General features: G+C 39.5%; 1 protein-coding gene across 2 annotated transcripts in view; it reads right to left on the reverse strand.

Annotated features, from left to right (window-relative positions):
* Window positions 1-337: 337 nt before the first annotated feature.
* prkd2 (protein kinase D2) overlaps window positions 338-16688 on the reverse strand; it is a 37774-nt gene continuing 21423 nt past the window's right edge. The window contains exons 2-19 of one of the 2 annotated variants that reach the window (XM_042414757.1): window positions 13798-13936; window positions 13438-13569; window positions 13077-13276; window positions 11715-11898; window positions 11554-11625; window positions 11338-11355; window positions 10978-11137; window positions 10736-10847; window positions 9854-9931; window positions 9436-9754; window positions 8569-8621; window positions 8398-8470; window positions 7987-8093; window positions 4918-5079; window positions 4485-4583; window positions 3086-3353; window positions 2678-2763; window positions 338-1993 (exon numbers count right to left, since the gene is read on the reverse strand). In XM_042414757.1, coding sequence (XP_042270691.1) covers window positions 1769-1993; window positions 2678-2763; window positions 3086-3353; window positions 4485-4583; window positions 4918-5079; window positions 7987-8093; window positions 8398-8470; window positions 8569-8621; window positions 9436-9754; window positions 9854-9931; window positions 10736-10847; window positions 10978-11137; window positions 11338-11355; window positions 11554-11625; window positions 11715-11898; window positions 13077-13276; window positions 13438-13569; window positions 13798-13936 — 2487 coding nt within the window. In that variant the 3' untranslated portion in view covers window positions 338-1768. The remainder of the gene's footprint in view (window positions 1994-2677; window positions 2764-3085; window positions 3354-4484; window positions 4584-4917; window positions 5080-7986; window positions 8094-8397; window positions 8471-8568; window positions 8622-9435; window positions 9755-9853; window positions 9932-10735; window positions 10848-10977; window positions 11138-11337; window positions 11356-11553; window positions 11626-11714; window positions 11899-13076; window positions 13277-13437; window positions 13570-13797; window positions 13937-16688) is intronic. The other variant, XM_042414758.1, reaches the window with a different exon arrangement.

Below are 16688 nucleotides of genomic sequence, written 5' to 3' on the forward strand. Positions count from 1 at the left end.
CCCAGTGTGATTCCACTTAAGCAGAAATTACAGTCGGCATTGCTGGAATAATCTGCTGTTCTTCAGAGAGGGACAAAATTACAGTCTGTCAGACTGTGAATAGAAAATTAATCCAATGCTGCAGTGCAAGTGGTCCTTTTTTTCCTCACATTATTCAAAGTCTTCCACTATAGAAAACCTGAGTGACAGTAATGTCTCTTGCTTCTTAAATATAATGTTTAGAAAAAGCAAACTGTTTGTAAATGACTGTGAATCATCATCACATATCCTTGACCGCTAGATGTTGAACTGTTATGTACAGATGAATAACAAATAAAACATTCAAGGCAAAAAAGGATATTGTTCAAGGTTTGTATTGTCTGTTACAAGGGCTAGGATTATCCTTCAAATATGTTGTACACGGTCTACACATATTTGACGCTACAGTACATAAACTTCAGGTTACACATGTCTATAATAGACTATAATAACTACAGTATGTTTTATAATGTATCTAGATAACTCTACTTCACAGAAACATGCAACATATTGACATGACAGGTGGTCAATAATCAAACTTACTACATACACTCCCCCCCAAAAAATCTAGTTTCACCCCAAGCAACCCAAGCTGTCCATCCATACATTTACATCATAGGGAGAGGTCCGCTCTTGATAAAAGAAGCGTCTGTTTACCTGCTCAGGTGTAAAAATGCTACCCTTATTAACAGTATGCAAATCTTATATATATACGGGCAACTCTGAGGATATGTTATTCACAATTTAAATACACAGCTGGTATCATGAGTGAAAGTGGCTGACTGAGCACAATAGAAGCAGTTTTCACCATTCAACAACAGCCATTGTGTGTAATGTGGCATAATCTGCCAGCTTGCAGATAATACACCACCTGATGCTTAGAGTTCATTTAAACCCACAGTGACATCTTTAGTCACATATTTTTTCTCAGAGTCCATTGCGGCTCAAAACCAGTGGTAATTACTGGAGGATTTGCTGTCGCCGGATCAATACTTCCAGTTTTCACTACAGGATATGAATTTATGGAAATGCATTTGTGAATACAGATGGGTCCAAGCACATTAGTAATTACCAGCAGAGAGGAAGTCTTTTGTCACTTTTAAAGCACTCCATTAATGAGAAGAGATTGAACTGGTCTTTAGACATAAGAGGGACTGCGATTCCAGTCTGTTTAATAAAATGACAAATGTCTTCTTGTTTAGATTTCATTTTAACTTTTAACTGCCCTTAGTTTAGGAAAAACTACCCTGACAAATCTATCTGATTGATTCTGGGCAAATGTTATTTTCTGCCTCACCTTTAAGCACTTTGTGGTGAGAGGAAAAGAACATGCTGTTTTCTATTCATTGTGACAAATTCTGATTTTAAGTTTGACTCCAATTTTAACTTCAAAGCCTCCCCAGGTCAGCCGAACAGAGGATGTGAAATAGAGTCGAGCAGTCTTCATCATTAAAAGAGTTCAACAATTCAAAAGAAGAAAGAAGACCATTAACAGCTGAGGTAAATGATTGCAAGCAAGTTTTTGATGACCTCAGGCTGGAGGAAATTAGATTTATTGCTGTAAAACTGAGTGCTGACACACAGCGGAAGTATCCTGTGAAAATCTAAACAGATAGACACTATTCTTATTAAAACCATATGACTATTTGCAACTTAATGTCTCTTTCAGGTCCTAGGTCGACCATCACATCCTCCCTCTCCCTATTCCTTTCCTCCTTCCTAAATTAGCTTGAGTCCCTCGTCGTTGTGGTCAGAGGATGCTGACCCTCTCAGTGAGGCCTTGTACATCTGCGTCCTCCCCACCCTCCTCATCGTCAGAGCCTGGTGCAGGAGGAGGCGGCACAAGGTGGGCAGGGTAAGGCAGAGTATGTTCACGGGCAAACATTTGCCAGCGGCTGTCATCACTCTCGTGGGTGATGTAACGCTCGCCAAGTTTAGTCTCCAGCTCTCTCAGGTCCAACCATGTCTGATAGTCCTGAGAAATGAGAAATGAGAAACAGGAATAAACATGGGGATGAAATTTCAGCTTCAGTTTCAGGAGGCTTGAAATTAGATTAAAGTTCAATGGGCTTTTATGTGTTTATAGTGCATCATCCAGTAATCACTTTAGGTTGTACATGATTGTATGTATGGAGTAAGAACTTGAATGACCCTAAACTTATCTGATGATCTGAGGTGCTATTAATGCGTAGGCGTTGTTGCATCAGAAACATCAACAGCAACAACTATGAACTAGTTTAAACTCTCAGAGAAAGCTGGCCTGCTTTTTCACTGCAAACCAGTTTGTTTTGAATGACACATTTAAGAACTGTGCAGTCAATAAAAACAGCATTTTTACAGCTGATCTGTCCTCTTATATCTCAATAAAGTTCCAAAATATCAGCCTCTGCTTGTGTTTATTTTTGCCTTTTCTCTGTAATGGACATAGATTTTATTGAGGTGTTTTCAGAAGTCAAAATTAATGGTGGCAGTTATTGGCAGTCATCATGTCCACTCCCTATACTTTTAATTGGGGCTTAATGGTTGTACTTGAAGTGTGATAAAGTACCCAAGACTTCAAACCATGTATTTATTTATGTTAATTTCTAATGTATTCTAATCTAAAGTATTGCACAGTGTGAGTGTTTGTGTGTGCATACGAGTAGTTTATATAGGTTACCTGTAAGTATGAGTGGCTGAGACTCTTGTCCACACTGTAGCGTTTCCTCATTTTAACTTGCAGCAGGTTGTTGATCAAGTCAATTGCTAGAAACACAAAAGTATACAGATCATTCTATTACATGAAACTGACTAATTAGATCTTAAGACACCAACAGCATCTGAACAATTCTATTCCGGTTAATATTTCTGGCTAATTTCAATGCAATAAACAGGAACCATGTTTATGAGGATTGCGTAATGATGTTGATGAGTTTCTGGAAGCCCATTTCTGTAGTAAATCAACTTATCACAAAATCTATTATAAAATATAAAACTTTGAGTTTGTAATGGCTTTTCCTGCTTCACCAGTTTATGTTAAGCTTCTCATTTCTACGTCTTTCTAACAATAAAACTCTTTTGTGTTTACCATCACTGGAGATCTGTTTCCAGGGATTGGGAGGGTACATGAAGGCTGCGTTGTGGATCTGATCATTGATATCTTCATCCTCATTAAATGGGAACGTCCCACTGAGGCTGACATACATTATGACGCCGACGGACCACATGTCCAGTGAGCGGTTGTAACCCTGGTTCAGCAGAACCTCTGGGGCCAGGTAGGCAGGTGTGCCGACTACAGAACGACGGAAAGACTTCTCACCGATGATACGGGCAAAGCCAAAGTCACACAACTTCACCTGAGAGAGGAAGACAGTGAGGAACAGTAGGCAGGGAGTCAGGAAGCATTTGGAGACAGAAATTTGAAAAACAAAAAGCGAAGTGGAGAAATGACAGAGGGCTGAAAATATTGTTATCATTCACCTTTTTTTAAAAAAAAAAAAAACTAACTAAATTTTCTCTGTATTAAGTTGAACCTCATAGAAGTACATGGTATCCATCATTCTTTATTTCACAGTGAATATAACTGAAACTTTGCTTTTGATTTACAGCTTGATTTACATTTGATTGTTCTTTTCTTTGAAGGCTTTGTTTTTTCTTCTGTAAACATAGGGTTGGTCTGATTTGCCAAAAAGCTCTAGTTTCGTTTCCTCTAAACAAAGCACATTCCCCCAGAAGGAGTGTGGCTTGTCAACATGCAGTTTGGTCCAGTCTGGCTTTTTTGTGTCTCCCTCTTAGAAGTGGGGTCTTCCTGGGTCTTCTATCATGGAGCCCATTTTCATTCAGACAGTGACAGATGGTGCGACTTGAAACTATTGTACCTTGAACTTTAAGATCAGCCTGGATCTGTATTGAAGTTTTCCTTGGTTCTTTCTCGAGCATTCAAGCAATTCTTCTGTTCAATCTCAGGCCAATTTTCCTCTTGCGATCATGTCCAGAGATGTTGGCTACAGTTCAATGGGCCTTAAACTTCTTAATAATATTGGCAACAGCGGTCACAGGAACGTCAAGCTCTTTGGAGATGGTCTTGCAACCTTTACGATGAGTATACTTGGCTATTACCTTTTTTCTAATGTCTAATAATTTTGTCCAGGCTATTTTAGAATGTCTTTGTAGAATAAGCATGAATTCAGTTATTTTTTCACAACTTTTTTTGTTTTGTTCCACTGCAAACCAAACATAGACATGCATTGATAATAAAATATATTTTAATTTCAACACTGTTCAGGGCGAATGGTGCATTATTTTAATAAAATGCAATGGTACCAATAATTTCGTCTCTTTATGTGATGAAACATTGTCTGAGCAACTGCATTTCGAGTGCTTTGCATTGCTCATTACAGGGTGTTAAAACCATAACTGCTGCATATGAAAACAGGTTTAAGTGTTTGTGTGTATGTGTATGTGTGCGTGTGTGTGCATCTGTATACCTGAGGGAAAGGATCAGCGGAGGCAAGCAGCACATTCTCAGGTTTCAGATCACAGTGAACGATGTTCTTAAAGTGCAGATGTCTCAGAGCCGCAAGAATCTACGTAAATACACACGCACACAAGTATGCACATGCACAACCACAAAAACAGGATATGGATTAGTCTCGAGGTACTGCAAAACCACATACAAACATACACACTTTCAATACAGGTAATGATGTATGTAAAAGTGCGTAGTGACTCCGAGATAGTCAAACCGCAAAAAGCATGCTGCAGAACACTACAGCATCAAGGCGTCATTCTCAGTAATGAGTGACACGCACACACAAGAGCAGATACAAACACAATTTCCATGTGGTAGCTTATATGTGCTTGTGTTATGCTTATATATGATACACAACAAATGCCTTCTTTGCTGGGGAGCATACACACCTGAGTGATGAGGAACTTGGTGAGCCTCTCAGGCAGTCTGCCTTTCTCGCTGGAGAGGATCATCTCCAACATGTCACCGTGGAGCTTCTCCATCACAACAAACACTTTCTCTGGGGTCTCGAACATACACTCCAAGTTCACGATGCCTAGGTGACGTAAACTCTGAGAGAGGGATTAGAGAGGAGGGAGGAATATAGGTGAAGAGGTGGATTATATGGAAATTGTGTTGGAGGAAAGGTGGGGGGAGTGTAAAGGGGGAGCAAGAGAGGAGAGAGTGGTAGAGGGAAAGTATCAGCAGAGACAGAGTGGGAATTTAAAGAGCATATTAAACAATGTGAGAGACAGAACAAACAGCATGATGGAGTATGAGCTAAATGTGAGAAGAAAAACAGACAGAGACAAACAGTGTCAGCAAAAGACAGTAAACCACAGAAGAGGAACGCAAAACAGCAGGGAAGATGGAAAATTGATATTCGCATGAGGAGCACCAGGAACTGAATTAAGGAATAAAGTAACCACTAACAATGACTATGGCTTTGTTTGAGACAGTATTTGCACGTAACAACACAGAGAGGTGCAGGAAGTGGCAATAGAGTAGTACTATCTCCGGGGGGACTTTTTGAGTGGTAAGAACTAAAGCTAAAATGTTCCTGCGGTGGAGATTTAGGTAAACCTAGGGAGTTTCTAAAAATGTTCCTCAGTTTTTGCATAATATCATGTAGTTATATGCTTGGTATTTTGGTTTTTCATAAGTTTCTCTACATTTCTAGCCATGGTGACAAGTAAAACATAAATCTGAGGTTCCATCCTAACACTCCAGCTGTTAGGAAGCACAGCAAATTGGCAGTGGAAAAACTTTTGCTCCATTTCAGTTCAGTTTTTTTTTGTATTTAATTATTTGCTTTATTTCATTTCATTTTTCATTTAGTAAGACATCCATACTCACAAACGTCTTGTTCATGTGTATGGACCTATAGTTTGTACAGGCAAACCATCAAAGCCCAAAAGAAAAGTAGATATGCTGCCAAAATTCTCTTGAAGCTACTTTCACTTTCATATGATTCAGAAGGGGATTCTTTCAAACGTATTTCACTTGAAACCTTGTGAGTATGACAGGCCTGACAAGGTCTGACAAATGAGAACTGTTGAGCTAAAGGGGAAGTCAGTTCTTGTCGTAACAGACCCATAAACAAGTCTAAACAGTTAATAGACGGACTATACCCTTGTCTCCATCTGCTGGTGAAAATATTACTGTATATTAAGCATGAGCCTTAACCAGAGAAAGCTGGTAGTGCAACTTATTTGGCATTAAATTATCAGTAAAGACTTAAAATCCTCACCATACTAATGCCAAAATGCTATTTTCATCATATATTTTGATCATGATATTTGTTCATAGATTATAATGTTTCAAACTTGATGTTTTGAGCCCGTTTAGTAAGTTCACCCCTCTAACTGAAATACAATAAAACAGTATAAAGTGCATAAAGAACTCTAATTTAAGAAATACTTCAGTTTGAACAGCACTGAAAACAGATGTACTGTATCAGATATAGTGTGTTCTCAAATGGCTAAATTAAATTAGGTTAGATTGGTTGTATTTTTTATTTTTTTTTTTATGTTTATTTGTATAGGGACAAGTATATAGCATGAACTTGTGCCACATACCACAGCATTTATAACCTAAACTAGTTTGCAATGCCCGTCCCTAGATGGGCTTTTAAAATACATAAAACTCAACAGTAAAATACACATGACACTGCACAACACTCAACAATACATATACATACATTACAACACGAAAATCATCAACAAAGTGCATACAAAGCAGCAAAAAACACAAACATATCATAAAAGTTTCATAAAAGAACAAGCACCAGATCACTCATGACTACATGATTGATCCCTCCTTAAAAGCTGTTTCAGTTTGAGTTTAAAATGTTCTCAGTCATGATCCATTTTGAGTTCTGTGGGAGTTCCACATGTTGATCCCCAGAATAGAAAAAGCTGTCTGTCCAAGTGAGGATTTAAGGAAGGACACCTTATAATTCCCCAGCGGACACACCTCATGTTACTGAGCTAGGGGCCCTGAGAGGTAACATCACTGAGCACCTGGGCAGCCTGGTTATTTAGGCATTTATAGATGAGTTTAAGGTTAGGATAGTCTAAAAATCGCATTGTTATAAATCATATGCCACAAATGACTAGTTCTTGTTAAATAACACATCACAGGCTACTGTTTGTCTCAACACTACGATATTATCATCCTAGAAACACTAATACATGACATAGACACTGAATCATCTTTTCGTGAGAAGTTATTAGGAACTACCATCAAGCACTTCCTCTTAAAATCTTAGAATCACTATGAACAGGAAAATTGAAATGTTTGTCAGCCTTTTGTTGTGTGTGTGTGTTACATACTCCCCCCCTGCTGGATAGGATATGTATAACATGTGACATTATACTTAAGTATTGTGCTCTCTCCCAGGTTGCCCTGATCTGGTGTGATTGAGGGAGGACCTATGAAGGGGGCAGGAATGTGGCTCGCACGCTATCCTTTCCACTTCCCAGCCTTGGCAGCAGCTGTTTGTTCATGTGTTTGTTTTGCTATGTTTTCGCTTTTGCCTTTGTTAGTCTTTGGTTTGCTTGGTGGGTCCAGTAGTCCTGTTTTCACTGCTTTATTTCTGTTAGGTTTAGTTTTCATGTGGATTTAGGTTAGAGGGGAGAGCCCAGATCCAATCGACCCTTTGTGGGTTGGTCTGGGTGTCTTCCCTTCTTTTTGTTCTTTTTGGCCGGCCCATCAGTTTTTGTTAATAGTTGTTGGTTTTTGTTAATACATTGGTTTGATGATTTTGAATCCTCCTGACTCTTTGATTATGCTGGGCCTTCTGTGGAACAAGCTTTTTTTAGAGGTTCGTAACAGTGTGTCAACTTAATTGACAAAACCAATCAATTTCCACTATAAATCAGTATATAACAAGGTAACTCTTTCTTTGTCAGCATCATTATATATGGACAAATGATACTTATTACACCTGCAGAGAAATAAACTAAGTGTGTGTTTACCTGCAGTATGGCCACCTCATTCCTCAGTTGGCTCTCCTGCTTGGTGGGGAAACGAAGCTTGTCGATTACTTTCACAGCTACGTCCCTCCCTGTCTTCCGGTGCTTTCCTGATGAAGAAGTGGGGCGTTAATAAAAAATGTGGTTGTGAACTGTCCTTCACATACATGTGGACGTATGTTAGGCCCTGGTATCAAGAATTTATGAAGACAAATCTACAGTCGGGCACAAAAACATGCATAAGTGTAGTTGATACATTCAGGGATTTATGATGTACTTGTGTTGTCTTTTTAAGCTCGTTCTTCATCAGCTTTCAACATCATTGTTTCGCACAATATAAAAGACTTTGGCTCGACTAGGAGAAGTAGAGCAATCTGAGGTTCAAACAGTGTCACCGTGCATAGATCTTCATACCTCCATACACTACTCCAAATTGCCCAGATCCCAGAACTTCATCAGCGAAAATCTGGTACACTGTACCAATGTCCTGTGGGAAAGCAGTAAAATGAATAATCAGCATCATCCTCATTCCACCTTCAATATTTTATTACACATTAAATTAAAAAATTGACAAAAAAATCATACCACATTCTCTTGGATTTGACTGTTGGACACGGAAATGCTGACAGAGGCTTGCCCTGAAAATTGAGCACCAGGTACAATACGCAGGTTATACAGTATTATAGTCAGTGTATCAGTTAATAAACACATCTTGTCAACAACTAATATCTCACATGTACTGTGTGGTGTTTTCTCCAGCACTACAAAAAGGAGAGCTTTGTATGGAGGCAATTCATTACCATAATAATTTGAATTAAATCAGCAACTGAATATAAACTTTTGAAATTTAATCACTACTGAATACTTAATGTTGAAATTTAAATACCACTGAATTTATTGTACTGAAATATTACCATCTTTCTGAAATTATATGGTCTGAATTTCACTTGTGAAATTCTTACTTTCAAGTTTTCCAATTTCAAAAATGTTATTTCCAGTATATATTTATTTTAGGGTTTTCAAGATAGAAAATCCTTGTGCCTAATATTCAGAAATTATGTTCAAGTTGCTCTCTTTCCATAATCCCAATTCAAATCTAAAAATTCAAGTCAAAAACTCAAATACACTTGGTCAAATTCAGACTCTAAAATTCAAGGTATAAAATTCAGATCTGAGCATAATGGACACCAAGGAAAAGCAATCGCACCTGAATGGAAATTCAGACCACATACATTTAGAAAGATGGTTTTCAAAGTCAAATATTTCAGTGCAATAAATGCAGTAGTGATTTAAATATTTGGTAGTGATTAAATGTAAAGTATTATGGCAATGATTTGTCTCCATAACTTTTGTCTTCTTCAGCTTGAGAAAAAATGTGAAAAAAACAACTTAGCAACACTAGCTTACTGGAGGAGTCTGCTCTTTATTTAACCAACGTGTTTCTCAACTCACTGTGAGTTGTGTTCCCCTCAGCTGGTGGTGCATCCTGGAAAATGACTGGCATGAGGGCCTGACGAATGGCACTCTCCCATGCCTTGGCCACTTCGCGGCCGATGCCGCTGTTGGGTGCCACTTGGCTGGGGGAGGGAGGGGTCTGGGGGAGAGTCTGGGGGTTGCTGGAGGGCAGAGAGGGTAGGGTGTTGGGGTCCTCCCCTACAAAGTAGCACATAGTGCCAGTGATGAGCTCAAAGCAGTGGGGATTTGTGCCAGGGGGGACAAGAGTGAAGTTGCTAGCAGGTCGCAGCTCCAAAATTTCAGACAGAGGAATCTCCTGCAAGAAGATGGAGTGATGATGGAGCAATCAAAACAGCTGCACGATTAAAAATAAATGACATGAAAACATAGTTTGTATGTTTGCAGCTAAGCTTACCTTGTAGTATTTGTTGGAGGTGTTGTTCTGGAAAAGGATGATGCACTTACAGTCCAGACGCCAGTAGTGCCTCTTTCTCTGTTGGGGATTGAAGTAGGGTGGGACGTTGAGGGGTAGAATGGGGAGAGGACAGAGGGTGAGGAGTGGAGAGAGGATTGGGGGTAAAGTTTAGAGGTCAACATTGATGCTTTTCAGATTCGGAGTTGACATCCAGAGGAAGAGAGGGAGCGGCCAGATGAGAAGAAGGCTGAGCAGCTGCAAGATGAGAAATAAAGAGAGGGTGGAAACAAAAAAAGAGGGAGAAAAGAGACAAAAGTGAAAGAAAGAAAGAAAGAAAGAGAGAAAAGTGTTAGTGCAGTCAGAGAGGAAAAACAAGCAAGAAACAAAAGTAGAGAGACTGAAAAGTTTCTTTGAGGTCAAATATGTTAGGAGAAAGAAAAATCTGAGTGGGCTTTTAGCTTGAATTCACCACACATCTCTTGAAAGCTGTTATGTTTTCAGGGAGAGACAGTCTCATCATCAATCTTCAGCTATCACACACACACAAACACACACACACACACACACACACACACACACACACACACACACACACACACACATACACACAGAAAAATAATAGAGAAAGGAAGTCATAAAGTGCATGAAAGCCGCGACCAAATGATCAGGGTCGAAACTATCAGGACAAAAAAACATAGAGAAGAGCTGGAGGACAGAGGAAATAGACTAAATGATGGCCAGACTGTGCTTTGTGTGAGATAGTGGGAAGTAAACAAAACAAACTTGCAGCAGTAAATCATAGAAAAATACTGCGAAGAAGAATAGACAACTACACGGCATGTATGTACAAGAAAGCACAGGAATTATGGGTAATGTTTTTACCAGTGTGTCCTTATTACTGTAGTGAACCATCCATCCCTCCTTGATAGCTGTGCTGGATCGACGGGTTGTCTGTCTCACCGACTGTACCACCCTCATTAATGGGATGTAAACACTGGAAGAAGAAGGACAGAATTCAGGCGGTTCTTTGAGTTTCTGTGTGCACCGTTATTTTCTAAGTGGTATTCCAATAACATTCCCTTAGAGACTCGTTTGTAGTGTTGCTCCAAATGTTTTCCTCATACCTCTGGTCTCCGCTGGCTCCATCCTGGTTGTTGTCAGGAGAGAAGGACCCAGGGATACTACAGGCCTCATCTGAGTCATCTATTGAAGATTTGTCCGAGGCATCGTATTCACTGCTGTAGTCCATGGGCACCTCGGGGTCCGCACTGGGACTCAACATGTCTGGGGCAAAGAAGACAGAAAGAAAGAGTTGAGTGCAACTTGATTCACAGTACGTGTTGACAATTGCTGTAAATTTTGTTTTACTACTTTATACTGCTATGACTACTATGAAGACTACTATTAGAAAGCTGTAACACAAAAGAAAGACCACTAGAGTACTGGTTTACATGCATCAAAGACCAAGTACTGATAATACTTACCGCAGTTACTTCTGTTGTCTGAGAAAATAAAGAAATTAGTGCCAGTGAGTTCCAGTTTTGTTAGATTATGGGTTATATTACAGTATGTGTGCTTATGAATAATTACCTACGTCTGACAATGGAAACATGCAGATGAAAAATTAATACTTTTACAAAATTCATGCAGGGTTAACAGAGTTTTGAACGCACTTGAAAAAAAAACATATTTTCTCCTACCTCCAATGGTCTCCCCAAGGCAGTCATTAGGAACCTTGTATGCACAGCGTTTATGGCAGTTAAACTTGCAGTCTGAGAGGAATAGAACACAATTCATTCAGATGAGATTTCATGTAATCTGATTAATTTAACACATTTACTCACTCCGTCTCTCTCCTCACCTTTGCACTGTAGGCCCTGCCTGAACAGCCCTCGAAGGAGCCTCTTGCAGTACTGGCACACTGTTGGCCGTGTGTACGAGTGGACTGCAAACGTGTGGGGCACCTTCACCTTGCTCATCAAGATCTTGTCCAGATGAACGGGTCGACCCGTGTAGAAGCGCCGGGCATCACTAGGGGTCCGTGGCTTGCAAGACAGAGAGGAAACAAAGATGAAACTGAATACTTGTTAAGTAAATAAAACAGCTAGGAAGCTATAACTTCCCTTGAACAACAAGGTGAATGACCACCACATCACTAATTGATATATCACTTACATAGCACGTACTGTAACACGATCTGAATATGCAAAAATAGTGATTTACTTGACAACAAATAAAGCCAATTCCAATCCTAATTTTATAATTGGCTCTCTAATTTAATGGCCTCTCTTAATCTACATCTTTGTGATTGGTGTACTGTAGATTTAATAGGGGAACTCTATCAGGAATAATGGCGTTCGCCTTGATTGAACTAATCAGTTTATTTAAAATGCTCACCCAAATTACAATGACTTCATACAAGCCCTAGTGGAAGGTAGTCATACAGATATCTTTGGTTTTATTTACTGAGATATCGATTTGAGCAAAAAAATGTTCACAGCCATTGTTGTGGATCCTTAAAAAGCGGGACATTGTTTCTGTAAATAGTTTTTCAAATGGTATTTTAGCTGCTTTAAACAGAACTGATTAATTTCTGTATTGGGGTGGCAGCACAAGTTATTAATATATTGGCATTTAAATTTGGAATTATCTGCATGGGTCACGTGCGGTTTTTATAATTAGGTATACTAACCCCAAAAAGGGGATATATCATACACATTTCCAGGTGTATATTTTCATCCTGAGGCTCTACTAGAATATCTTTGCATGATTTACAGTTCAAAAAACTCCCTATTTAGCTTATACTGACCCTTAGTGCAACCCCTCAGTTCAGCGCCTGTCTGAAACAGGTCGTTTTACCTCCTGTCAATTTAAGCTGCCGCTCTGCAGTCTTCCGGCGGCTCCGGAGGCTATGTTAACAGTAGTAGTAGGATTTCACTTCCCCCAAATTGGACCCAAAATATGAGAGTAGACATTGCAAACAATCCGCGGCTATCAAACAGACTGCTGTTTGTGGCCATGCGAGAACAATCTGATGTAATTACAAGATGGAAGTAGAGGTAACAGTGCAAATGAAGCATTCAGAGCTGCCTGAAGCCTTGGCTTTTGACTTGCAGGCAGCATTTTTACATACGTTCATCTGAAGTTTTGAACCTTTAACCAGTCTCCTTAACTTTAATAGTCTAAACTGACCAGAGTATTGTTTACATAAATACACTTGTACCATTTGAGTGTGTGAGCGGATGAGGCTGGTGTCCTCTGTACAGGTGGAGACCGTCCCAACACTGTACACTGACTCAGTGGTGGAGAGACGCAGGGACTGACTGCTGCTTAGGGAGGTGGTGGACAGACGTCGTTTTCGAGCTCCACTACAGTTGTTTGGAATGCTGAATGCGCAGCGTTTGTGGTAGTTCAGGCCACATCCTGCAGGGGGCAGCATGGATCAAGGAACCGAGGAGCAAGTGATCAACAGAAAGAGAGAGAAACAGAGAGGAGCATATTCAGTAACTGTTAAATGGGAGGAATGCGTGGAATACATCAAATTGTCTCTTCTCATTAACACTTTGTCGCTCCATTTCTCTCACCATCACACTTGAGCCCTTGTCTGACCAATCCGAACAGCATCTCTCCACAGTGATCGCAGAAGGCCGGGGCCCGGTATGAGTGCACATTTAGAGCATGGGGACGAATCTGGAAATCTTCAAATGTGGCTGCCGCTAGAAGAGATAAAGGGGGTAAGGTGTGGTCACGGAAGGTGTGATATAATAATGCTACTCTACATAGGCAGAACAAAGACTGATTAGATCGATAAGATGAAAACAGGATGGAAAAAAATAAATGGGGTGTTCTTTCAGACAGGGTAACCTTGCAGTTTGAAAAGCAGATTAGGCCAGTGTAAGATATTACCTGTGGAAAATAAGCAGATAAGGACTCATTTTACTTACCAGAGAGCACCACCTCCACCAGATCTCCCTCCTGAATGTCACATGCAGCTTTAACAAGCTGCAGGATGTTGTTGGTGGTTGTGTCATGCTTGAACAGCAAAATCTTGTCATAAATGCCATAGAAGCCGCACTCTGGGAACTGGAAAATACAAAGAGAACATTGCACAGATGCATGTTAGGATGATTAAGTGTAGAAAGGTTGGGCATTTGATTAACATGGTGATTTTCATCATAGACTATTTGTTGATAGGCTAGTTGCTGCCATCTGTTTTAATAAAGGGTTTTACAGTATATACAGTAAACTATCGGCAATAAAAGCTTGAAATTCAGTATTCTGAATGGTGATTGAGTATATGTGCGCTGCCTGTCAGGTGTTCCAGCCAAATCAACAGTTCACTGAGCCTCAGTTAGTGACAGAAAATGCTTCAGTTCAAATAACATCAGAAGTGAGTACATAATCAGAACCAGCCAGCTGTAATGGCAGAAAACAAACCATCTGATGAAATGGAACGGACAAACACACGCACACCCACAGTGGGGATTTTTTTTCTCTTCATCCTGTCACAGTAAGACATGATTAGAAACAAATTCAATAACTTTTTATACTGCGTCATTGTTAAATTGTCAAACTGGATAATATTTCTTTTAGAATGTTTGTTCTGTTTGTGAATTGTTAACATTTTTTCTTGAAGAATGAAATAATTGGCCGGCAATGCACAGAAGGCCTTGTCAAAGTATTTATTTATTTATTTTATTGACTATATATTGGCAAAATAGTATGCAGCTACCTAATATCATTTTACTTGTGTTTCATAGGATTTAAAAAATGACCACAAAAGATATTAAAAAGCTTTAACATGTTTCTCTCTTGAAGTAGCTTGTAGGAACATGATTTATATCTAAAACACAAATTTCAAAAATACATATTGCAAACACAGAGTGTCATTTTGAAAATAATGTTTTTGATTTTGAAATTATTGTTCATGTTCGAAAATATACAAAATATGATAATATATTTCAAATTTCTGACAAAAAATCAGTCTGTAAGGACACTAACTAGGCTGTCAAATAGAAACAGCAGCAGCCCACCTTTATATATTTATATTCAAGCAGTAAGGCAGTGTTTATTAAAGGTTGATCTTTTATAACTTTAATAAGAAATACATTTTTGCTCCAAACTAGGCTGTAATCAAAACTACACCAAACATCCTAAACAGTCACTTGTTTTGCTGTTTTCATTACAACTAGAGTTGAAACAATTTTCAGTTAATCGTTCAGTCCATCGACAGAAGAAGTCATTGTTCAAGCAAAAATGCTGAACATTCCCTTGTTCCAGCTTCTCGGTTGTTTGTGAGCATTTGCTGCTTTTCTTTGTCTTGTGTGATTATAAACTAATAGTTATATCATGAGATTAGAATAAGATTAACTTTATTATTAACCCAGAGGGAAAGTGGTTTACAGTGTGTGCACAAAATTTAACATGCACTATAAAAACATACACACTAAGAAAGAAAGAGAAACAATCAGTGGGCAGAATCAGTTTTGAAGGTTGGTTGAATTAAACAACCGATTGGATGACATCACCTTGAACTTTAAAAATGGTGTCATTTTGTAGACCAAACTAATTAATTGGTGAATCAAGAAATAAATCAGCAGATCATTCAAATAATTGCTAGTTGCAGCCCTAACGACAACATCTTCTATAAGAAACATCACATTAAGTGCAGTGAAGATGGTACATTTAGGGACACAACAGGAATGTTGGCACATGGGAAATCAACCATATGACTTTACTGTATGTCCTTAACTAATTCTATCATGTCTGGATGGAATATATAGCAACCGACAAGCAAGTGTAACCACCGATATCCACAAACAAGAAACGCTGGCTGTCTTCTACAAATCAAGCAACTTAGCCAATATGGAAAGGATGGAGGACAAAAAAGAAACTTTATCTTATCCTACTATCAGTCATATACAAGTACACACACACACCAGGTGTTTCCATGAGGACCTTCCAAAGATATGAGAGAGTCAGTCAGGAGTCAGCAGAGCGAAGGAGGCTGTCATAGGGAAACCCTGCTCTCCTGAATAGTTAATACTGCCTGGTTCACTTCAGTGGCCACACCACACAGGACACCACAGGTACACAGACGGAGAGAGAAAGAGAGAGAGAGAGAGCGAGAGAGAGACAGAGACAGAGAGAGAGAGAGAGAGAGAAGTGTTCACTCATCTTAAAATTAATTTATCTTTTGGTGAGAACACACTGACGGGATGAAGCCAGGAGAAATAAGAAGAGAGAAAAGGGATCAAGATGCCGTCTTTCTCTTTCTTACACACACATAGACAGACATGCATAATCCTCCCTGTTTCTCTTGTTGTTGTTCTTCCCCTGGCGGAGTCAAGATTCACCATCTGGCCCAGCTCTAACAACTTACAGGAAGGGGAACCCTGGTCTCCACCTTGGACCGACACAATGACACACATACACCTCCTCCTCACTTACCAACAGACACACCCTCCTTACAAACAGCAACACACACCCTCTCTTTCCCCCATTTCCCTCCTTTTCTCCTAAACACACACACACACACACACACACACACACACACACACATAGACTCCCTCTCAGTTTCCCAACAGGCACTCCACATCACCACATCTGAAATCCAGGCCTGGCTTGTACCGCTGCCAAGCTACACAGTGAGTCCACCACGCCCCAGCAGTGGGCTACTGCTTCTGACCACACAGTCAACAATGAGACACAAAAAGCACACAGTGGCCTTTTTTTTTTCAAAATGCACAGAACATCCTTAACCTATTTCACAATCGTTATATCCATAAAGAAAATCACAGACAACAGGTTACACCATATAATAAGAAAGTGGAAA

The sequence above is a fragment of the Thunnus maccoyii genome, chromosome 6 (genome assembly GCF_910596095.1).
Source record: "Thunnus maccoyii chromosome 6, fThuMac1.1, whole genome shotgun sequence".
Lineage (NCBI taxonomy): Eukaryota > Metazoa > Chordata > Actinopteri > Scombriformes > Scombridae > Thunnus > Thunnus maccoyii.